The following is a 24,891-nucleotide window of genomic DNA, read 5'->3' as shown; positions in this document are numbered from 1 at the left end:
GAGGTCATCTTGGGTGGGTAGGTATTTCTGTTGGCGTACACATAAGGATCATAGTGAGCAGAGTAAGGGTTTGATGGCTGCTGCATGTGATGTGCCTAGTGATTTAACATACTAAAGAAACACCATCTTCCACAAACTCACAAAAAAACGACACGAGAAAGAATCTGAAGAAAAGTTTATAGAAGAGCTCCTTTTATCAAGGTTCCAGGACTATTGAAAGGCACATTTCACCCATGATGAATGACAGCTGAGTTCATGGACACGTACAATGCTCACATTTCATGGCAAAAAGACTGCATAATGATGGTACGTTGTGAAACATATATTCCAGACTTCAGTTAAACACTAAAGTGATTATTTTAAGTGTATCATGTACATAATAAGAGCGGAACAGGCAGATGCATCCAATTACTGTAATTTACAAGGCAGTAATTCAAGCCCCAATTTATTTCTCCTTATTGGAGGAAGGCGGTACAGATTACGAGCAAAACGAGGGGCAGCGAGTTGACAGGGAGCCAGGAAGCTGCTGCCATTTGGAAAATAACAGCTAGCACCTGCTGCAAGTCGGAGGGGCTTTAACTTCGCTAATTCATTTCACCCTGCTTTAACAGCAAACGTCTGGGCTGGATGGGATGCTCTTGGGCCAGGAAGTAACCGAGAGCCGCGCCATGGCCGTGCCGCACCAATGCAGGCACCCTGCAGAACAGATAAGCGCAGATGTTTGCTCGGGAGCGGGCAGAATAAAGTCCACTCGCGCTTCCTCTCTCGCCGCTTAGTGAGCTGCTTCATGCTAATTACCTCTTTTCATCCAGCTCGTGGTTAAGTTTCATGTTGCGATGATTAATAATTAATCAAATGCATTTGAAAATTAATTTGGCAATTCTACATCTGATTGGCATGCTAATCTCTTCTGTGCAGTGGGGATGTTATGGGAACAACCTCAGATATTCTGAGCTGCTAACTGAGATGAATACATAAGGGCATTTATTATCTCCGGTGGTAAAAAATAAAGCAGCAAGTGGAAACGAATGCATTCTCCAAGGCCTCTTTGCCTTTTGGGAAAGGTGTGATCTGCATTTTGCCTCCCCTGTATTAGGAATATACCATCGATATTATCATGTCCAATCAAAACAAACGGGCAAGGAAAAGGCAAATTTGAAGAATGCCCCCACAGCTGATTTATTTCTGTTTAGCTGGTAGCAACTGCTATAGATTTGATGCGAGAATTATGGTACTAAAAAGAAAAATCACAAGAACAACTATTGACCTTTCCAGCTGTCCATGCCACTTCTCTTCAAAAGTAACACTCATCTGGTAAAAGGGAAGAAGAGGGAGTATGCAGCTTCCACTGGACGTGTGGTCCCCACTACTTTCGAATTAGTAGTCCCTTTTTACAGGCAAACAGCCCCGCAGCAGCCACAGAGGTGAAACACACGGTAGAGCTAAGCAGGCACAGTAGTCCTGGCACGGACGGCAGGTTCCTCTCCCAGAAGCTGGTGGTGAATGGTCGGGCTGGGACATCCTGGGGGAGAGAGGAGATGGTACCACCACAAGGTATTGGTACCGCGTGAGCAGGGAGGTGACAAACATCCCCCACTAGTCTGGGGAGATCACAGGTTTTTCCCGAGGACCAGACTGGGGGGCAAGGAGGGTCACGGCTGTGAAATGTGTATTTTCTGTCATCCCAAACAGCCACAGGACAGTGAAGGTGGAGTTACTTGTGACTGGAAGGAGGTTATATTTGGCTTAAAATTATGGCCTGGGACTGGGCAGAACCAAGCTGATTTCCTGCATTTTTTAGTCCCCCACACTCCGAGGTCTTGGTCATTCATCCCTCAGACAGGGGTAACAATATTCCTTGGATAGGTCAAAAAAATGAATACCATCAGCATGTGAGGTAACCAAAACCTTGCCTGGGGGCAGGTCCCACAGGAATCGCCAAAGCAGGGACCACAGCCTGACTGAGGGGTGCGCGCCTGACCAGGTGACAACGAGAAAGTCTGGCTTACCTTCGACTCTGGCTCTGGCATCCAAATTTCATTCTCTGAGATCCTCCCCATACTGTGCAATATCTAGAAGAAAAAATTGTTTGTACCATGTGAGAAAAATTAAAACCCACACTACCTTCAGTTTTAGAAAAGCAGAGCAAGTCAGAGCAAGGTGACATTGATAAAAGGCTTTATGACTACCTGGAAGTGCTTTGAACCAGAAAATGTATAGTGATTTCTCTGTTTATGACAGCAAAGAGAGAAGGAGGCAGTTTTGGTAGTTTGTGTAAATATATGACAGCTGGTCATCAAATGGTCGTGTGCCTAACCAGTGTTTTAAGGATAAAAGGACAGTTTCACAGAGTCATTTGTAAAAAGTAGGACTTCACTCAGAAATCCACACAAACAACAGCTTCTCCAGATGTTTATTTTAAATTTTTTTCTGAGTACCAGTAAAAATGCTTTTTCACATGATAGTTTGAGAAACAGCAAGGTGAGGTTACCACCACAGACTCGGGACGCAAAGCCTGTTAGGAAAGATGCCGCTTGGATCACAAACTAGAAAGAGGAGAGATACAACTCTGGGGCTTTCAAAGCATAGAATTACGAAGTTATGTCTTGGCTAATCAGGCAGTACAAAGCTCACCGAGGATTTTTCTTGAGAATAAACTGATTATAACAATCATGGCGGTTCTCGGGGCAAATGAACGTCTCCAGAAGAGACAACTAACCATCTTTGTAACTACTCCTCACAGGCATGGAGAAAAGAGAACTTAGGTGACTTGCAACAAAGCAAGTAATGAGGATTGTAAGGCAAATATGATGTTCTGTCAAATGGAAGCAAAGGGCTGATCTTCCCTTAAATAACAGCTCCATGGCTCTGCCATACAGCTGTTGTAACTGTAATGTACACCCTTTAATGGTTTTTTTCCCTCCCTCCAGACTGTTGTAAAGGGATTTCACTGTGACTGGGAATCCAGCCCAATGTGTGTCATTCTGAGGAGATTTAGACATTATCAGAGCCGCCCATTACGAATTCATAAAGCCAAGCTAACCGTACTTTCTCGTAAAAGGGGAAGCAGAAGGGATAGATCAAAAAAAGAGAACAATGCTCAGATTTCCAGATTGCTGCATAGGAAATAGCTGTGAGCACTTGTAATGACTTAAATTACTTTTAAAACATACAGTGATTAATTTGTTAGAAATTGTGGTAGTATATCTAAGGGCAGCATCAGATTGGAGGTTATTTTCCTCTAGACATTAGGTATACAGCATGAGCTTCGTTTTAAGTCTCCAGTGCAGCAACACACTGCTTAATGTTCTGATTTGTGTGAGATTCTTGGCTTCACTTTATTCAATAATAAACTAAGTAAAGTTTGTTTTTTTTAAAAAAAAGGCTTTGGTTCTCATCCTTTTCTGAGATTCTTCCCCACCAATTCTAGGAGCCTCTGTACAACTACAGGGTGTGATGCACAAAACCAGACCCTCCAAGCTGTACTTAATCCTTTTTAACCTTTTAATAGAGACGTTGAAAGCAAACCAACAGTCTGTACCTCTCTGGCTGCTCTCTCTCCTGCCTGTACAGCCCCCTCCATGTATCCACTCCATTGGGTAGCTGTCTCCGTGCCAGCAAAGTAGATTCTGTCAATGGGCTGGCGAATGATCCTTCAAAACAAATGGAGAATGTCAGATGACAAGTAACAGGAAGGTGATGATCCTTCTAAAAGCAATTTATGGGCTTTGATGGAGCGCTCAACTTCAGTTCTCCAGAATTCCTGCAGACCTGGGCTGGGGAGCATGGTACAATAAGCTGTCCCCGCAGGACCACCTACTTGCTTCTGTACACAAAAATGAAGATCTGAGAGAGAGAAAATGTAAGGCATAAATCAGCGTGCCCAGCTTCTGTGCAAAATAATACGAGCCTTATTTTAGTGCTGGAATAAGGGATAATCCTAACAGCCTCCAGCAATGCAGTGCAGCTGATAGATTTATGTTATCCTGCCATTACAATGGGATGTGAATGATGTTTTTGCAGTGGCGAGTCACTAATACCAGCTTCTGTTTGGAGCCTGGAGTTGCCAGCCTGCAAGTCCTGCCAAAGGGGATGGCAGCTGAAGGCCTTAGCATTCAGGGAGTTGCATTCACCCCGCAGGGTCATATAAGCCAGCCCCTCCAGCTGTGCAAAGCTGCAGAAGCATCGCGGTCAACCCACCCATAGGTAATGAGCTCCCTTTCCCATAGAGAGGTGTGCTTGCTCTAAGGGCTCTCATCTAACCCCCGATTAGGTTTTCCCTGTCTGCCTGACACCATCTTCCCCAGGTCAGAGGCCTCACCCATCACTACCCAAGAGTTCAGGTATATTACGACAGAAGAGTCTGTGCACGAGATGACTTCTTCTCACACGTATCTTGGCACAGAGGCAGGGTGTAACTCTGTGATGGACATGCTAAGGAGCTCATGCTGCGATGTGCTATGTGGTTTGTCTGGTCTTTGAGTATGGATACAAGATTTGTCTGGCTGTTCCTACTACGTGCTGAACCATGCCTTCCACACACTTTTCAGTGATATACCTAGTATTCATTAGTATTATCTAACATGTTTCTGTAGGAATACAGCAGTTCTGCATGGGGAGGGCATGGGAGGTTTTGCTGGGTGGGAGAAGCGAATGAGTTTTCATGTAAGGGTTTTGTGTCTTCCCCTCGTGATGTGACTCAATGGGCTTCACCAGAACCTGATGCTCCACCTACACAGTCAGTGGAGACTCTTCATCTGTCCAAGATGTGTGCCCTCAAGGTCTCAGAAAGCATTAAAGGGATCTATTGCAAATACTGTGTAGCAGCAACTACTGTAAGTAACCTAGTGGGGGAAGGTTTCGTGGCTCTAGCGGGTCCCTTTATCACTGTGTTTGGTTTCCTTGAAAGTCACAAGAGAAACTCTGCTCTTACTGAAGTCAATAACAAGATCCTTCTTAGCTGGGGAGCAGGGAAATGGAAAGAGGGTTGGAGTTCCCCTAATATGCTACATATGCCATAAGTTTGTTCCATAAGGTATATCATTGTACACAAGCTAAGAAGTGTAAATTAAAAAGCAAAGCATTCTCTGGTTTACCTTCCATAAGAATACATTATGCCTGGTGGGAAGTAGGCTGTGTAACAACCCCCTGAATATTGCTCCATGCTCCAGTTCTTTTCTTCATAATGCACAGGCTGTAAGTATTAGCAAACATTAGAGAGTGAAACAGTGGCAGAGAAACTGGAAATAAAAAAACAAATTTCCTTTGAAGAGGGAAAAAACAGGCTAAGGATACCTGTCAAAGGAGTACCATGTCATCTGGCTAACACTATCCAACTGCACAAAACAAATCTTTGCACTTTTACAGAGGCACTAGCCTCCCATGGGGAAATGACAGGACAAATAAAACCATGCGCTGCCTCCTCTTTTCTTGTAAAGAGTGAGACTGGCAGCTCTTCTCTTCCTGTACTAGATGCTGCTGCCCTCCCCCTGGGAGCACAGATTGCATGGCACGACGTGCAATTTTAGGTACCCATTTTAGGTACCAGGAATTTTGGCTTCATCCTCCAGAACAAAGGAGCAACATTACTGTACAAAAGGGGTGAAAACAGGCATTCATTTCTTACATGTAAAGCCTCTTCCATCCCCATTGCCTTGGCGTATGCCTCACAGATCTTCTTCTTCCTATATAAAAATAAAATCAGAGTCAGAAAAAAAAAAGGTGGAAAAAAACTTCTCAGCTATTGCTCTTCTTATAAAAAAAAATAACATTTATTGCAATACATTGGAAAGAAAGTTGGGTTTGGCTTTGTTTTTAAGTCCGATTTCAAGTTCTTATCTTAACATACATATTTCAAATGCTGAAGCCTAAATGTGACATCCAAAATGGACCCAGGGAACGGGAAATGAAGGTTGATTTTGGCAATGAGCTCTGAAAAAATAAATCTTTGTACAGTTATTTTAGGATGCAGAGCCAATTCATTCTCATGTTCACTGGTGTAAGACCAGAAGAGAAGCAATATAAATCAATGAAATCCCTACAGATTTACTATAGCTGAGAACAAAATATGAGCTGGAGAATACTACTCACGTTCCTAAGCAGAACTCCTCTTTCACTTGCATGTGTACCAAAAATCACATTTAGAAAGTACTGTTTGTTCATTTCACAGACTAATGGAGAAACTATACTGTCGTAAACACAGGGGATTAAAAATTTTGTTACCCAGTCTAAATGTGAAGGACACCCAAAACTATGCATGTCAGCACTCCCTATATCCCTGGGGTAAAGCATCATTCAGTGGGAATGCAGTCTGGCCATGTCTTTAGAAAAATCTTCTCAGTTCACATAGAGACACAGAGCTGATAAGTCATAACACGGAAGAGTGGGAACTCAGAAATATCCATAACTGGATGGATATTATCATTAGTGTCTCGGGCTGTTTATGCTAAAAGCTCAATTTTTGCCCCAATTTCCAGTATTGGTAGTTGCACTGAGCATGTGTATTCGTGCATATGCACACACATACCCACATACATATTCTTGTGGGGAAGCATCCCAGAGAATCAATTTATTTCTGAAATAGTTGCCGTTTCTGAACTCTTACCTCTCTTCCTTACTGAGATGGGCCAGTTTAACAGCCTTTCTGGTAAGGATGAAACTGAAAAGAAAAATATAGCATGTAAGTATCATGCAGTGTCAGCACCCCAGCTGATTTGCAAGCTCTTGCTTGAAATGACTCTAAAAAAAGACGGGCAGAGCACTTTACCAGTATGTAATAGGCTTGGCATTTTTTCATCATACCTCATCACTTAATAATTACAGGTCACATGGGTGAAAAGGCCTGTGCCTGGTACCCTGGGGAGTGAAGTGAAAGGGAGAGCATGCATTCCCAGGGGAGGAGCTGCAGAGGACTGCCTGGCAGCTGCCAGATGAGAAAGTTGTGGATTGCAAGCCTGTTTTCAAAGCTGCCAGCACTGGCCTCATTTTGCTCTGTGGGAATGAACTCCATCCCCACTGACTCAGGAGAGCAAAATTATACCCAAAGTGGGCAGAGAGATGACAGTGTCCAGCAAACTAGCATGCGCTGCCTACCCTCTTATACCTAGGTCTTACCCAAAAGGACTGAGACCAAAAGCTCAAGAAAACGTGGGAAGTCTCACAGACAGCTGGCCATACCACTGCCCATGTCATTTGGTGTTAGTAAGTGAGGGGAGCCTGCTGCTCTGACAGGCACTGCCCAGTGTCATGGACCAGTCCTGTAAGAACTGGGACCAATATTTATTCAGCTTGAAGGAAACAGATTTGGTGATTAGTTCATCTGACCTTAGTGGAGATACTCGGGGGATGACATATGTTCCTGCACTCTTTTAGAAAGTTGCATAAACCCACAAGGAGAAAGCAGGAAAATGTTTGCCACATGGGGTTTGGAGGAGGCTTATTGCTCTCAGGTCATGGAAGTTTTTAAGCCTTGAACATGCCCATAAATATGTACAGTTCAGTAGAAGTGGCAAGCTTTCCTTGCCAGATACTTAAGGAGTAGCTGCCTGACATTTATATTGCCCTTTTTTTGGCAGTTTCACCTCAGATTACAGTAGAAACATTTGTAAAGATTGTTTGTTCATATTGGCTTAACCTATTTTAAAAGTCAGTCAATGCTGTTACATATTTTCCCATCTGTTTGTCCAAACTACAACTTTTCTACTTGGCAGTTTCTTCAGAATCCCGATTTCTTCACTGCACAGCTGCTGCCCTGCTGAACCACCAGCTGATGTTCATTGTCCTGCCTCAGCTCAACATGGAGAGGAGGCAAATGAGTATTTCTTGGACAACTACATTTTCATTTTGACTGAGGCACTAAATACAAGGCCCAACATAAGCCGAATACAGGCTCGCAAAGCTAGTTAAGAAAGTGATTTATTTCTAAATCTACTCTACAGCAAAAAAATATTAACTGAATGCTTAAAATGAACTATAGCTAAATTCAGCAACTCCTTTCCAACCATCTCCTTTGTATTAGGCTATTTGTAGCAGGGGCTTGTCAGAAGTGCTTTTCTCCATCTATGAAGACTGTAGGAGTGCGCACTACTGATGTAACCTGGCCATTTCCCCTCTTCCTCCTCCTTCCACTCCTTCATACAAAAAGAAATACACAGCTGTAAGTATGGGCTAGAAGCTCTTAACCCCATAATGGCAGGGAAAGATCCATCAGGTTTTGTGTCATCTATGGTTATTCCAATTGGAGACTCTTCATCCTCAATGATGAAGGAACCGCAATAACCTAAGGGGGGGGAAAGAAAACAAAACGATTGTCAGAGAAACTTGTTCATGATCATTGGTTCTGATAGTAATGAGCAAGGAAAATTATCCATAAAAGGAATTGTACAGTAATTTCTTTGTCACCAATAATACCTACATGTCTGAAGTGTTTTTGTAATAGTCTCTCTCCTCTCTTTCCTCTGACTCTGGGAAATTTAGTACACAGACTTATAAAAGTCATATTTAAATTCCATATTTACTTAGCAAGGAATTTCTGTGGATTGTTGCAAGTCCCTTTGGCTTTCTATATTGGGGGTGATAAAGATTAAAAATAAACAGATCTAGTAAGAACTATGATGGTTCATTCCATGAGTAACTTTGGCCAAAACAACAGCAGCAACAAAACCCAGTGTAATTATATCTGGTCACTGCAGGCTCAACTTTACACCCTGTATTGATTTTCCTGACGATAAGACTGTCAGGAATGGTGTCCCATAACAGTAATGCAGCAGAAACATGGGCCATCTAATCTAGTATCATATCAGTACATGTTTCAGATGAACACATAAAAAAATCCCATATAGATAACAATGTATAAACCTGCCCACATTTCTTTCTAAGCCCAATGGCCGGTTTATGCTCTGAAACATGCAAGATTATATTATTTTGATTAAGAAATATTCTCAGCCAGTGCAACTCTCAGCATCATTACATTCCTATGTGAAAACTAATCTGTTTATACAAATAGTTCTGGAAATGGTATCAGTTAAAGCTGAGAAACACATGATGTTGCAGCACATGGAAAAAATATCTTGAGTTAAACAAAAGGCTAACCTACTTTTTCCAGTCCTCTGAGGTATCAAGTCTGTAGAACAGAGGATTAAAAACAGGGAAAGGTCTTGCTTACACCTTAAGCTCTCCTTGTCATCTGCTGTCAATTCTCTTTGGCTGCCCTAACGCTGTCCCTGGCAGGGAGAAGCAGGGACCTGCTGCTGCAGGGTCACTGCTTCTGTGCATTGCAGGTTTCAGCAATGCTTCCCAGGGAAACCTTGCTTGTTCTCTCAGTCATCCCTCCTCAGCTAGCAGCAATGAGATTCAGGATCCTGTTTGGGTCTGGACTCATCTTTGGGACAAGGCATGCACTCAAGCTTGGAGGAAGAGCTCTCCTTTCTAAGGAGCTTTACCTTTCACTTTTCTGTGTGTTTGGTTTTGGGGTTTTGCATATTTACCACGCCCTGCCTTGGATTTATTCCCTGATAGACAGCAGAGCTTCAAAATTCACATCGCATGGGAGTCCCAAGTCCTTCACTTTCCCCACATACCCTTTCTCTCCCAGAAGGCTTCCCTGTAGTACACCATGCATTTTATGACACACCCCATAGGCAAACGCTGAATTAACTGGTTCCTCTTTGGCGGCAGTTCTGGTTTGTAATGAATCTTCGTTGTCAGGATCGGAGGGATAGCACTGATCACATACTTGCCCTGAAACGTAAAACGCAGTCAGTACAGACAAGGTGCTGCCTCTCACTGAGCTCGCCCTGCAGGACACGTTTCAAAGACGCACTCACTAGTTGTTAACAGCTTTCCCACACCTGACTCTGCTACTTGGCTTTCCCACACAGATATTTCCAGGTGACCAAAAAAATTCTGTCATTTCAGAAAAAGGAGCTGGGAAAAACATGTTGTTTTGTGGTTAGATAAGCAACACTGATGATGATTTCAGCATTCCTGAACACGCTGCATGCGTCTCGCAGGTCCTGCGTCTGACTGGAGCAGTGAAGGACGCTCTGCTTCAGGGCTCGGGGTGACACTATATCACAATGGACACTGCTGCTCTCAGGCATTCTCATGCTGGTGGGGCCGCTGAGTGCAGGAAGCCCATCTCCTCCGACTGGCCTGTCACTCAGCCAGCAAGGAGGGAGAAGCCAGTGGTTTAACTCCAGGGTTTAAAAATCCCTAGGGAGGGAGAGACTCTCTCCTCCAGGACATCCTTAGACCGGCTTCAGTGCCAAACAGTCCCTTCCCTTTCTGCTAGCTTTCCCTAAATATCCTCCAAACACTGTCACTAGTGAGAAAGGGGTCTTGCAGACCCCGACAGTCCTGCACAAACCCCTGTGGCAGGCAGGGCTCTGCCCGCAGAAGGGAGCTGCCGCCCTGTGGGTGCCACTGAGGGTGATCACATACTGATGGAGCATTTCACAGTACCACTGCAGAGAGGCTAAATCTCACTAAAGGCATTTGAAATGTCTTTTTTTTTTTGGTCTGCAAACCACAAACTTAGATACGAAAAAGAACGTTATTTTTCCTTTCTTTGAAATGGTCTCAATGCAGAACTAAAATGTAAAAATATATAATCACAGAAGAAGTTGAGGCAGAAAAGGCAGAGTAATGACACAAACCAACTAGCAGAACACCAAGAAGAGACCCAGTCATAAATAAATCTGTAAAGCTGGTTTCACAGAGTGTCAGTGTAGTCCGAGAAATAGACACACAAATGAGTACTTCCTGATTACATCTGGCTAAGAGCTACAGCAAATGTATTCCCCCACTAAATGCATACTCCACTTTTATTCTGATCAAATTACCTCATATATCTCATGGTTTAGAGTCTCCACAATGACATTATCACCTGTCTGATCAATACGGACCACAGTTCTCTCCAGTTTAACTCTGCCTTTGAGGCGTTCCATTATTTTCTCCGATATCTGACCAGAACCCCCTTTAAACTTCCTCTCCTAAAAAACAAACAGAAAAGAAACACAAACAAAAAATCACCAGTATTAATCACAATGACATTGAATATGACTTCTGCTCATAATCAAGAAACTCCAGGCCAAATCTGAAAGTCCTAAGGGTGCATAAAAAGACCCAGACTTTCAGAATAACGAAGGCATAAACCTGAGGCTCAGTGGGGATTGCTGCCTAACCCACTTTTGCAATGGCTTCCTCAATTAGCTGGCTTAAAAACTCCTGAAGCCTAGAGAACAAACACATATAATGCAGGTATTCTAGCTAGTATAAACACATCACTTCATTAAAAAGAGGTTTTGAGTATTTTACCCATCACTGTGCTACCAAAACCCTCGTGTGACAAAGACACCAACTCATGTCTGTACAGCAAAAACCTGCACTAGCCCAGAAGCAAAACAGATCTTTAACTGGGTCTGGCCTCAAATGCAGCAGGCAATGAGCTTTATCTGTTGCTGGGAAGACACAAAGACATTGCTGTCTGGAAAAAAGCACAATCTGTGGCACGTATTTCCTTGCGATGTCTGTGCAGAGGCTCAGGGGAAGCACTAACCCTCCTTTATCTACCAGCCACCAGTGTTATATCAAGCAGCTCACTTTTACATATAAGATGCTGGTACTAGCAGGGGGGAAAGGATCCACAACGTCTTGTGCTGAAAGACTGAAGTGGCTGCCTGAAGAAGTTTTGTAAGAGTCGTCATGGCTGCTAAGTCAGAAACCCTTAGCATTTTTGCTCAACTGATTTTGACTGGGGTGAGGGGAGAGGGAAGGATGCTAGAAACCAAGACAGCTTGCCCCATCCGGGCACAAAGAAAAGTTTTCCCCTCTCCACATGTCTTCTTTAGCTACAAGTATCCCGGGATTAATTTTAATTCTTGCTGCAATGCCTAGTAGTTGCTGACATGGGACAGCAAAAGTGGCTGAGGGGCTCCTAAGGAAGAAGGCTCTTAGGTCTTGCCCTTACCTCGGGGCAGCATTAGCTCTACTTAGATCCTTCCTGACACGTGGTTGTCTATTCTTACCCCAATGGACAGATGTTGATGGAGACTTTGCCTCTCTCCAGGGAACTTCTTTTAATGTCTCCCTATCCCGGCACACTTGGAAGGGTGTGGTACTCTCTCCACTTTTGCTGTTGGTAGCTTAAGTCTGAAATGCTGCACATGCTTTCTGAGGCTGAGTTAACTGAGGTAGAAGGCCAGTAAAGGGTGCCGACATACCACATCCAAATTACTTTGACAGCTCCCTATCCCCTTTTTCTGAAACTTCATCCAGAACAATCACAAGAAAACCATGCTGTTCTGCAGGCAGCCAGGCACCTGCCATGACCAAGGCAAGAAACAATCTGAAGTAGCTCATGAAACATGCTGCCATGTGAGCTGTCCCAAGAAGGAAGGGCCTTTTGCTATCTACTTCCAACTCTTGTCATCAAAGGCTTCAACATCAAAAAAACCTTATTTCACTCTGAAGTACACTTGAAGTACAAAAAAGTACTTCAAGTGGCCAAAAAGCAACAAAACAGCAACAAAAGGACTATGCTGAAGTGAATGCAGGAAAAAAAAATAAATTAAATTGTCCCAATTTATCCCAAAGCCTAGCTAATAAAATTCCTCATTGTACAGAGTTAGCCAAGAGGGCTGTTCCACCCCATGAGAAGGTGATTGTCTCCAGTGCTACATGCACTTGGTGTTTTGTCCTCTTTTGTTAATTGCAGGGCTTTGACGGGTACCACACTCCACTTGCTCTTTATGGTTTCAAGAGAGGAGGAAGAATATGAGACATTTTGTACCTGGCCCCCATTGGTGATAGAGAAAATCCTGGCTGTGCCTCCACACTGCCTCACGTACCACAGGAACCAGAGAGCGGAGACTTCATGAGGCTCAGATGTAACGTTGACATTCACAAAGAAGGTGGCAAATTCTTTAGCAGCTCTGCGTGAGACATAGGAGCAGAAACAGTCAGTGAGTAAATGTGACTTCCTGACTGCTTTCAGGATTTTCTTTGTTATTCTTAATAAGGGCTGCTTTCCCAAAGTCAGAAAAGCCAAGATGATTTATATCTGTCTCATTTTTTAGTCTGTAGCGAGACTGTTTCAATGGGTTTATATCAGCACCTCTCTCCCTCCCAAAGCATTTACCCGTTCAGTTTGAAATCCCACTGATTTCACCTTAGTTATTTCTTTAAATAGTTTCCCAGCTGCTATTCCTTTCATCAGAACAAATATTTTTCTCAACAGCAGAATGCATTTGGTAACCAGCTAGTGAAACTCTTCTGCATTTCTCATCCATGGGGAGGTCATCGGGCACATCATTTCCAAGGTCTGATGGGTCCCAAAGGACCCAACTAGCCACACAGCCAAGACATTCCCCATCTCCCATGTAACACTGCTGCACAGACCTTTTGTGAAACCAAGAATCAGACATGGTAAATAACCCTGAGAAACCAAATTGGCAATCATTGCCATAAATATAAGGAGATGTTCAGCCGTCTAGCCACACTAGGTCCTCTGAACGTAAACAGAGTTACAGCAGAAGGAAATGGGGACATAGCTATTCACATTTCTTTCATTTGTGGCTGCAGATTGTGAAGAGAATTGAGATAATTTTGCAAAGAAGGTGAAAGGTCTTTGACTTGCAAGAAGTTTCATGAAGCCGCATGAATTTATAATCATCTGCTACAGGAAGGAACTCTGCAAGTTATCTGGCCTAAAATATGTAACTTATAAACTTTTATAACCTCATTTCCCTGAGTATGAAGTCCAGTCACCTCTATTTCATTAGCCAGGATATGAAAATATCCTGCATGCAAGAACCCTCTGCCACAATCCTGAAAGCACCACTTCACTAAACAGTTGTAGCAGGTTCAGTCCTGAGAAATGTGAAGACAGTCTCCAGGATCAGTAGATGCTGATCTGTGACACATGACAAACAAATCTTTTATAATCTTGACCCAAGCCATATAGAAAATGCTGCAGAAGAGCTTTTCTGCTTAGGGCACTATGTTTTTAACTATGTGTAGAAAAATCTGGCTTGGCTTGAAGATCTAAAATGGCTTTTTACTGAGTTTTTGAATGTGTTTCAGCTGAGCACATCCATTAAAACCAGAATGCCACAAAACCATTGGCAGTAGAAGCAGTCTTGCAGAGAAGCATGTTACAGGAGAGATCGCTATAAACCCAGTTCTGCTTATACTCCACCAGCTCCCTGACTAAGAGGAACAGTAAAAACTAGAAGAGGAAGAGACAGTGCACTTGCAACAGAAAGGGTAGTTCAAAGTAACTGAGTTTGCAGGCATATGGCTCATAAAACTAACTGTAAAGAAAACTACAATGCCACAGAGAGCAAGAGAAGTCCAAACAGACATACCTTGTATCACATGGAGCTGGAGTAAGATTTAAGCCAGCAAAATAAATTTCAAACAGAAAGTTTTGGTCAGGAAGCTGCAGGCACAGTGCTAAACCACATTCGGAATGAAAGGGCAAACAGAGCACAGCCACACAAATAAAAGACTCTGAATACAAGGGAGGAAAGCGTTACAGAATAGCACAGGGGCTGGCATTGCAAGCAGGGACACAAATGCTCATACAAGCACAGTTCTCTCTGCCTTATAAAGAGAATTAATTGAAAAAGGAAAGGAAAAAAAGAGTATTTCCAGTTGTTGTCACCTCGTATTGAACATTGTTCCTTTTTTTTATTTGTACAGTGTGGTCCCTCACAGACATATAAAACACACTGGCCATTTTCTAGGTAATACAACACCTTGGGCCCTCTTCCTACCAACTAGGGTTGATGCTCTGTTGGACCTGCTACTCACAAACAAGGAAGACCTGTTGGACGATGCAAAGGTGAAGGGCAGTCTTGGCTGTAATGGCCAAGAGACTGTGTAATTTAAGATCCCGAGAGGAGTAAGACAAACAGCAGAATTGCAACCCTGGCTTTTGGAAGAGCAGATTTTATCCTCCTCAAGGACCTGCTTGGCAGCATCTCATGGGAAGCTACCCTGGAGGGCAAACAGGCCCAGGAGAGCTGGCTGGCATTCAAGGACAGCTTGCCAGGAGCAGAGGGAGGGTGCACTGCAATGAGCAGAGCTGAGCGAGCTCAGCAACAGGCCTGCTGGGACGAACGCAGAGCTCCCAACGGGGCTCAGGCACAAACCAGCCAGGGAGGTGAAAGGCAAGGAGAAAGGTTGCCTCAGCTGCCTTGTTTTCCCTCCAAGTGTTTCAGAGGCCCAGCAGGCACTACTGCTGAAACAAGGAGCAGCATTTCAACTTCTCCAGAGTTTCCAGAGCCAACAGCTGCTCAGTCCCCGCTCCATGGGTCTTGCACTGCCCCGTCCATTGGGTGACCACTGGAAAGTAGCTCCCCTCTGGCACGGTGTGCTGCTCTCCAGCGTGCCAGAGGCACCTGCCTGCTCCGTGGTACACATGACGCAGCCTACGCAGTAAAAGCAGATGCATTGATAACTGGAGAAGGCATAGCCAAGAGTCAGAGGACATCACTCCTCAGCTCCTAGGTTTCCCCAGTACCTTTAATCCCACCTGCCAACCAGCCCAGGCAATGTGTACCACCTTATCCTCTGCACGCCTTCACCCACCGCGGGACAACAGCCCGTCACAAAGGCCAGCCTCATCTCAAACACCTCCTGCTCTCTCACCGCCTGTACCCCAGCTGTACTCAGCTGTACCCCAGAATTTGCCAGGGAGCCACTATCATTCTGCAGCTGGATTTCAAAGTGAATAAAGAGTTATGTACTTGGTCCAGCATATCTTATTTATCAGCTCTTGCATGGTCATTTTGTCCCATTCTTCAGCATGCGGAGCGTCCCATGGTGCTTCGAGAGGAATCTGGAGACAGAGGCAAAACATTCTAGAAATTATTCAGTACTACATCACTGCCTGGTCATAGCTAGTTAGTAGCACAGAGTTGATTGATATGTTGGCCAGGAGTTGCTTTTGTCCCCTGCATTTGGCTGTAAACTTGGAATAAATTCACTAAATAGAACAGTTTCCATTAGCACCTTTGGGCATGAATTGTACCATGATCACCAAATCTGGCTTTGTTTGACCAATGAACTATATCCATATGTTGGGACTCATCTGGCCTTTAGTTGTCCAGAATTGAGGTGTCTATTCTAATTTAGTTGTCTTGGTGTCCTCTAACAGCTGAGGGAAAAATTCTTTCTCCAGTCAGAGATTCAGTCAGTTACAGATGGGTATCTGAAGGTCCCTATGTCTCTCTCTTAACTACAGAGGAAGCAAAGATGTCTAGATACTATTAAATTATTTTTAGACAGTTAAATTCTTAATAATAATCCATTGCATGCAAGTACCATGACATGTGAGAACACTGTTGTATATTTGAATCTTCAAAAAATATGTATTATTTGACAAAAAAATGTGTAGTATCATGCACAAATTTGCTTCTGCAAAACCACATAAACTCAATGAACTTTGCAGGAATACAGTTAGTTATGCTTGAAGGTTATCGTAAGGTAGGGCCCCTGCTTTGTAGCCAGATTATAAAGCAACTGATAAATATCTGAAAGACAGCATGACACTCCAGGGGCTACTTTTTGCACACAGAAAGATCTGCAGTTGTACTGCTTGAATTTTGAAAGTATTTTCTGTTTAAGAATTTTAGAAATAAAATTTTAGAATAAAATTACTATGAGGCCAAACTGGAGCCCATCTTAGGCAGCTACAAAAAAGAATCATCCTTACTGAAAAAGGCTGTCACAGGGGAAGGGGAAAAACCCTTCTCATCTCCCAGCTTGTGGAATGGTTTTCCCTGGCATGAGAAAGTACATACACTGAAGTTCAACCTCATTTTTTTCAGGTATCTTAGACACCTCCAGATCTTTTCGTACCTTCTCATAGAATCGTGGTTTAGGATGGAAGGGACCTTTAAAGGTCATCTAGTCCAATGTCCTCTCAGTGAGGAAGCCCTGTTATTCCTGATAGTTCCTGGGCAACATAGATATCTTTCCTGATGGATGTTTCTTTTTTTTTATATTAAAGAAGCAATAAAAAAGCCTGCCAGAAACAAAACAAAACTAGATTTACTCGTGGTGACATGAGCATTGTAGGAAACAGATGCAATTTACACAGCCTACCTCTTTTCCCAGCTTGTCCATGGTCCTCCAGAAGTTATTGTAATCCAGATACACTAAGGGATTCCATGTTGAAGGGGAAATACCCGTGAAAAAGCGTGACTTTCCCTAAAATACACATAAGAATATAAGCAACTGAAACACAACAGACCACATCTTCATTACTCAGGAACACAAAATTCTCAAAGTCATAGAATGGTTTGGGTTGGAAAGGACCTTAAAGATCATCTAGTTCCAACCCCCCTGCCATGGGCAGGGACACCTTCCACTAGACCAGGTTGCTCAAAGCCCCATCCAACCTGGCCTTGAACACTGCCAGGGATGGGGCATCCACAGCCTCTCTGTGCAACCTGTTCCAGTGCCTCAGCACCCTCACAGTGAAGAACTTCTTCCTAATATCTAATCTGAATCTACCTTCTTTCGGTTTAAAGCCATTGCCCCTTGTCTTATCACCACATGCCCTTCCAAAAAGTCACTTTTCAGCTTTCTTGTAGGCCCCCTTTAGGTACTGGAAGGCTGCTATAAAGTCTCTCCGGAGCCTTCTCTTCTCCAGGCTGAACAACCCCAACTCTCTCAGCCTGTCCTCATAGGAGAGGTGCTCCAGCCCGCTGATCATCTTCATGGCCTTCCTCTGGACTCGCTCCAACAGGTCCATGTCCTTCTTATGTTGGGGTCCCCAGAGCTGAACACAGTACTGCAGGTGGGGTCTACGAGAGTGGAGTAGAGGGGGAGAATCACCTCCCTCGACCTGCTGGTCATGCTTCTTTTGATGCAGCCCAGGATATGGCTGGCTTTCTGGGCTGCCAGCGCACAGTGCTGGGTTATGTTGAGCTTTTCATCAACCAACACCTCCAACACCTTCTCCGCAGGGCTGCTCTCAATCCATTCATCACCCAGCCTGTCCTTGTGCTTGGGATTGCCCAAGCAAGTCATCACATGGCTGACCTTTTGCCCCAAAAGTCCTATTTTTCCCTTTTTAAATTTTTTTTCCTGCATATGCATGTAAGCAATGGAAATGCATGAAGCTAAGTATGAGGGGAAAAAACAGTTGGGCTGACATTAAAAAGGACAATAACACTTTTTTTTTTATTCAGAGGGGATGGGGAGGGGTACATTTGTTCTGAGCAGGTTGTCAAATTCTGGGTTAAGGACACTCAAACAATGGTCAAGGAGGTAATATTCCTTGTTCCTAAGCATTCTTCATTATTACATATGAATGAATCTAATGTTTTCCCACCTGCTGAAATGTGCATCCTAAAATTTGCATGAGTCTAAAATTGCATGCGTTTTAATCTTTTTAAACTATCTAAGCACCTTTATGGTACACCTCACCTATAGAAAGCAAACATACCTCTTTATTCTGCCAAGTACCTTGGGAGAAACCTAGCCTAAAAAAAAAAAAAAAAAGCCAAAAAGAAAGGTTTTGGCTGCAGGAAGAAAAATTTTGTACACTTGCAAAAATGGCATTGGTACTTACAATGTGTATGACACACAGCCACACCAGGAATACAGACTGTTTCAGATAATCCTGTGATATAATGATAAGTGAAACCATCTAACAGCAGCTGGTTGTTTGTGATAACTAATCTGAAAGATGACTGGATGAGCAAGCAACATTTTCTCTTATTAAATTGCTTTGAGTGTTCCCCTGTGTAAGTCAATGGCAAATTTCTCATCAGACCTCTTAAATGTTTGCTCTTCCAGGTGTGTTAGAAGTTTGCATGAGGTCACGTGGCAGGATGCAGCGAACATGCTGGACCACGACAGGTACGAGCTGTAACGCCAAGCTGCGTGCCACATGCTTTTCAGTGCAATGTGTGGCATGCCAGCCCATCGCACCTGGCAGGTGAGAGTCACAGACCAAGCGAGAGGCTGCAGTGCTGCAAATGCATGAGATGGTAACCCACGGACAGGGAACACAAAGCAGGAACCAAATGCCCCTTCCCCACACTCAGTAAGAGAGAATTTATCGGCCTTCCCCACTGATAATCGTCTGTGTGTGTAAATACATACAGATTTCTGATACTCTTCAAAACATTTTTCTGCAAAGACCATAACAAAAATACAAGGTGCAACATGAAACTTGGAAACCTTAGTGAGCTTTCAGACTTGGAAAAAAGCCACATTTTGGTCAACTTTTGTCATCTCCAGGGCAGGTACAACGGAGGAGAGAAGAGTACACACGTAGGGAACAGAAGTCTTGCTGTGACCAACACCGCTTGGTCCCTTTCTCCGCAGAGGATGGCTGCAGTGATCCCCCAGCTCCAGCAGCTGGCCAGGTTCGCAGCCCACCATGCTTTACCTCCTCCCCTTCTTCAGTGAGGGCAGCAGCAAAAATGCTCTCCTGTTTCATCTAGACAGAGTAATCTCTGCTCTGGGTCAAGCAAAGCTCAAGGTTGTGATCTCAGCACTTAGTTCAGCTTGAGATCCAAGTGCTTAAAGGGTTTTTTTTAAATTTCCAACAAATGCTTAGTTTTCTTTTCAAGACACCAGGATGACTCTGGCGGTGGTTGGTTACCTCTGGATTTCTGGGTATGTAATCTTAATCTTGTGTACCACATACGTTTTTTTTCTCTTTTATCCCCATTTCATTCTGGTTTAGAGAGTTATGTTGGAGGAAAGTGGGTGGAGGATGCTGCTCCAGTCTTCTCCAGGTGCACGTGTGCACGCAAAACACACTTCTGCCACGGCAAGAGCAGAGAAAATGCTCCTATGAACTACCAGCAAGGGAATCCTCTGCACAACACTGCCTCTTCCTTTTCCTTGAGCACGATTTCTCACTGCCAGTTTGGAGCACTGTGTGTTCAGCCATGGAAAAGAGGACCAAAAAAAAAGTGATATACTGCATGCCGCAGCTTTTACTGTCATAAACCAGTGTTTTATCAAACAAGGAAATTCTGATACAAAGCAGCAATAAATTGCTAATAATTTTCTTCTTATTGCACAATATTTTGTTCTTCAAAAAGGTCATCAAACACTGCTCCTTCAAAGTTCATTTATTGTTAGACTTTTTATTCTGGTCAGCAATGCAGGTGCTATCAATGTGCCTTCCTTGACATGCTTTAACACCAATAATCCTGCCCTTAAGCAGAGATGAGGTACAATGCTGTCAGGCTACCCAACAGCAGGTGCAGCTAAGTTATTACTGAAGTTCTGTCATGCCAATATTGCAAGCAGACAAAGGTAAAAGATAAGCCCACTGTTGCAGGAGCAGCAGGGAAAACTTCCAGTTTTTCCACTGTTCAGTAAGACTTCTTTTCACACAGCTTTCTGATAAGTGACTGTGCTTGTACTGAGTGGTGTAACTTGCAAATACCTATCCTTGGCTTACTTACCCCCAAAAAGAAGCACTTATTTAAAAAGAAAGTCAAAAAAGTAACTGCTTCTAAGGCTCCTCTCTTCCTCTTGTTTTCAGCCAAACCTATTCCTTATATTGCTGGAAACAACAGCCCAAGAAAAGTTTCTCTCAGTAACTCTGTGCTGAGGTTTGCACCAAAAAGGCTTTTCCAGCTCCCAGCGTTAACCCTACCGTGTTCAACAGCTACAGGTTCAGGAACTCCCAGACTATCCTGTTTGCTGCAGATGGGGCAATTAGTGAGAGAACTTGCCCACTGCCTGGCTACCTAATATTTTCCTTCAAATTTTCCACCTCTATGCTAGCTTTAGACCACCATAACCACAAACTGCTGAGGACTGATAAAGAAATCTGACAACCTCAGCCACTGGTATGACATGTATCACATTAGTATTCATTTATCTGCTATTTGAAAAAAGAACTATCCTTTCATTACTGATCTGAAAATATTGTTATCCCCACATCTTTTGTCAATGGCATAGCCCAGGAAGATCAATGGGAAAACATATTTTATCCCCTGACAACTATGAAATGCCAACTGATAATGAACAGTCTAAAGTTGCATTACTTGCTGCTCTTTTCTGCATGCAAAAAAACGTAATTTCATTAAGACTGGACACCAAGGGCAGGAAAAGCTGGAAAAATACAACAGTGCTAACAGACCTAGAAGAGGCTGAGACTGAATTCAGAGAGCCTGAAATAGTTCACAGACACACTAACTCCTTGTGCAGTGGGGCTGGACCTATAAGAGGTGGGAGCTGATCTGAGGAAAGCCCAATTCTAACAAATTCCAGGAGAGAAATTCCCACTGCCCGTCAGAAAGCGCAAGCCAAACAGCCTTAGCCACATCAGGTTTTTTTACTCTTTCTCTTGCACAAGATTCTCCACAGCAGGGAATAAATCTAGCCCAAATGACCTGGAGCTGGTAAGTTATTAATTTGTTTTTAATACTGTTTCCCTACTAGGCAGAGGAGCTCTAGCTGCATGTTTCACAGAGGAGCTCACTGCAAGCAGGCAAGGTCTTGCAATATTCCATTTTTAAACACATTTATAGTGGTCTGGGTGTATTAAATTTTGAGAACTACTGTTTTCTTAACCGAAAGGCAAATAACCTACTGGCTTTGTTCCCATGCTAACACAAGGCTGCTTGACTGACCCACAGAGTTTATCTAACTTTTTTTTCCTTTCCTAGTGTGTGGAATGCTTTCCTGCAGACCTCAGATTTGAGTCCTGCTGCCTGCCTGGATTAGTTACCCCATACCAATCCAAAGGAAACAATATCCCCAAGCACCATACTTCAGCGGTTAGAAAGAAGCCAGCAGAGAGAGATATGCTCTGCAAGATCTGTTTTTTTCCCTGCCGAGGGCTACGCTGTGGCTTGTAGCCATAACTACAGGAATTAAGCCCAAGCTGACCCAGCTGTGACACCACCCCAAGTTTCAATTTTTGCAAGAGGAGCAGACAAATTTTCCAGTATTGAGAAAGGCAAGTCTGGCTCCCGCCCACTATGCTGAGGACGAGCTACATGTCAAGAGGCACAGGAGGAGCATCCCTTGTGCCCCAGAGCAGGGATTTCTATCACCCTTGGGCCATGCACAGCACACACAGCTAGAGCAGCAGCTCCCTATGGTGCGAGCCCTCGAGTGGGCATCCTTCACTCCTCAGTATCTCCAGCAGGTCCAGCCTTGTGAGCATTGCAGTGCCTTGGACTGTCTGTGATTCCTGTGTCCGAACTGCAGATTTACAGTGATCTGCACAGACTTAGTCACAGACTTACCTGCTGCATCCCAATCTCTTAACCTTAAGGCTAGATGAAGAAAAGACTAGATGGCCAGTGTAAAGCATTGCATAGAAATGCTAATCTTTTGTCAAGTGTTACCTTGCTCTGAAAATCATAAGCAAACAAATAAGAAAAATCAGTCCTTATTTACTAATGTTATGTATACTGGAGCTGGGTGCTGCTGCCAGATATTAGAGGACTGCAGTTACATGAGAAGGTTAATACCACACCAGGGCCCTAATGCCTTTACCTTTTAGGGTCTTCTACTAAAGAGAAGGTGAAAACAGAGCACAGAGTGACTTTCAAGGACCTCTGTAAAAATTAAAAGCTATCTGTCTCTTCTGGGAAGGAGAACTCTAGCACATCTGCCTTTTCTCAGTCCTAAAGCATTCTTGATGAATTACAGAACAGTAGCCACAGAGCAATTTGGCTGGAAAGAAAGTCCGGAGCTCGTAACAAAATCTACAGTTTGAAGTTACAGATTTACAACAACAGGACACAGACAAATTCCTGATTGACATAAAAGTAGTCCACATTACCATGCTAACTGATGGGAAAGAATAAACAAACAGAAGAAGAGATAAACAATAGTTAAATATTTTGATTTTTCAAATAAACTGTAACTACAAAGGAAACATGCCTACACAAAGCAACGTAGTTTTTAAAGCTTGCAGTACATGGAATTTTTCCACACACATACGGGAAAAATTCCTTTCAGAGCAAAGAAGCTCACGAAATGCCTCTGGGGATTTCTACTTTCCCTTGGCTGCTTCCGCTGCTAGGATAAACCATTTCCCCACTTTCCCCTAACTCAGTCCAAGCAGTATCCTTGAAATCTTCAGAAAGAGCCAAACTGAACCAATTAGTATGGTAAACAAAAGACCAAAAATCTCTTAATCTGAGGATGATGGAGATTATATACAGTTGAATGACTGTCACAACAAAATCTAAAGCCACGTTTAATCATTCCTCAAGACATTCCCCCTCTCGCCTCTGTCAAAACCACACAGCATGGCAGATTTTGGAGAAATGCCCTTGGGAAGAGACCTTCCTGTCTGACCCTGGCTATATGCTCCCCAACAGCCATCAGCTGACAGAAACAGCAGATGAGACACATGGAGAAAAGTTTTAGTCATACTTTTCAAACCTGAAAGGCAGCAGCTGGCCCATGGCTGATAGCGTATTAGCCTAAGAAGCTGAACACATCCATCTTTCAGATTAATATTTAATTTCTGGGGCAATGATCCTTTAATATCAAATCACCTCTTTGCTAACACATTTTCTATCATCTAGGAAATACCACAGGTGTTTGGGCTCCTGGAGCATCTTTAGTGAACATGAGGGGCACATCTATAGCCAGAAGAGCACAAATGCCTACCTGGTCGACTCACCATCACAGCATGATAACAGTGTGCAGCGGATAGGTAAAACGTACAAGCCCTAAGGGCCCTGAGCACTCACCAACCCAGCCAATAGCCAGGACTGCACAGATTGTTTTCAATAGGCTTCTTGTAGAAATGGGATCTAAGAGAGGGTTCAACAACAGATCACTAAAACAAAGGGCATGGTGACTACATGATGTCTCAAGGAAAGAGTAAGGAGAAGCAGCAGTGGAAAACCTTAGGAAAAGTAAAGAAAACAAAAAGCCTGCAATTCATGGGAAGAGGATGCGGGAAGAAAAGCATCGTTATTATTTATCCAGTGCTTAACTGGCCATGCTGGAAGACCTTAAAGCCCCTTTGCTTTCACCCTGGTCCAACAACTACACCTCCCTTGGGGACCCTGCTTAGCTCAGCAGGACCACGATGCCAAATCTAGAACTGATCCACAGCCTGTGATCCAGCTGAATAGCTTGTAATGCTGCCTCTTGCTTAGAAACATGCTTTCACTTCAAAGAAAATTTACGAAATTACATGGTCATTAGCAAGGACATGCATAATGTAATGTGGGACAACAAAAAGCTGCAGCTTCAGTGTCAAAATGGATTAAGAGCTCAAATTCATGTAACCCATTAAAGCCTTTTATTTAACATAGAGAAGATAAGTGCCTTTTAGGATGCTAAGAGATCCATGTCTGAGCTTAAAGCAAATAGAGTGGGCCAAACATTCAGCTGGTACAAATCAGTGCAGCCGTCTTGCTGTAGAATTACACCAATTTTACACCAGGTGGTGTAAAATAACTTTTCTTAGTATTATGGAGTGACTATGCAATTATTTAAGATGCAACTATGTTATAAGCATGGCATGAATCTGTCCAGTAAGGAGAGGTTACAGAACCAGATGAGAAAACTTTACAGCATGAATGTATTGCTCTAATTCTTCGAAGAAAAAGTGGGAAGATAATAGAAATGAAACCAGTTAAGGATCCATTACATAGTCTTGCCTCTTTCACATATGTCAACTCTGACTCATATAGGCTTCAAGCCTTGTTCTGCCAGAGTCTGGGAAGTACCAAAACTAAAGGATATTAAAAAAAATAAAAGGCGATGGTCTTTGGAAAGTAAAATAGTTTGTGAGTTATGGAGTTTGTACCTCATACCTATGAATCTTAGGCCTCTCTTTGTCCCTCTCCCTGCCGCTCTCCCTCTGCACGGGTTTTGGCAGTAGGTCCTGACTAGGAACTGAGCAAAAATCTGGTGGGCTAAAGA

General features: G+C 43.4%; 1 protein-coding gene across 1 annotated transcript in view; it reads right to left on the bottom strand.

Moving 5' to 3' along the window:
* Positions 1 to 159: 159 nt before the first annotated feature.
* The window catches only part of LOC142033581 (amine oxidase [flavin-containing] A-like), a 39,845-nt gene continuing 15,113 nt past the window's right edge, over positions 160 to 24,891 (bottom strand). The window contains exons 4-15 of the mRNA XM_075033583.1: positions 17,113 to 17,217; positions 15,753 to 15,844; positions 12,791 to 12,932; positions 10,842 to 10,991; positions 9,579 to 9,738; positions 8,182 to 8,278; positions 6,605 to 6,658; positions 5,627 to 5,684; positions 5,097 to 5,194; positions 3,542 to 3,653; positions 2,010 to 2,072; positions 160 to 1,522 (exon numbers count right to left, since the gene is read on the bottom strand). Coding sequence (XP_074889684.1) covers positions 1,367 to 1,522; positions 2,010 to 2,072; positions 3,542 to 3,653; positions 5,097 to 5,194; positions 5,627 to 5,684; positions 6,605 to 6,658; positions 8,182 to 8,278; positions 9,579 to 9,738; positions 10,842 to 10,991; positions 12,791 to 12,932; positions 15,753 to 15,844; positions 17,113 to 17,217 — 1,287 coding nt within the window. The 3' untranslated portion in view covers positions 160 to 1,366. The remainder of the gene's footprint in view (positions 1,523 to 2,009; positions 2,073 to 3,541; positions 3,654 to 5,096; positions 5,195 to 5,626; positions 5,685 to 6,604; positions 6,659 to 8,181; positions 8,279 to 9,578; positions 9,739 to 10,841; positions 10,992 to 12,790; positions 12,933 to 15,752; positions 15,845 to 17,112; positions 17,218 to 24,891) is intronic.

The sequence above is a fragment of the Buteo buteo genome, chromosome 8 (assembly GCF_964188355.1).
Source record: "Buteo buteo chromosome 8, bButBut1.hap1.1, whole genome shotgun sequence".
NCBI lineage: Eukaryota > Metazoa > Chordata > Aves > Accipitriformes > Accipitridae > Buteo > Buteo buteo.
Note: the sequence above shows the minus strand (reverse complement) of the source record. Positions and strands in the feature narration are given on the sequence as shown.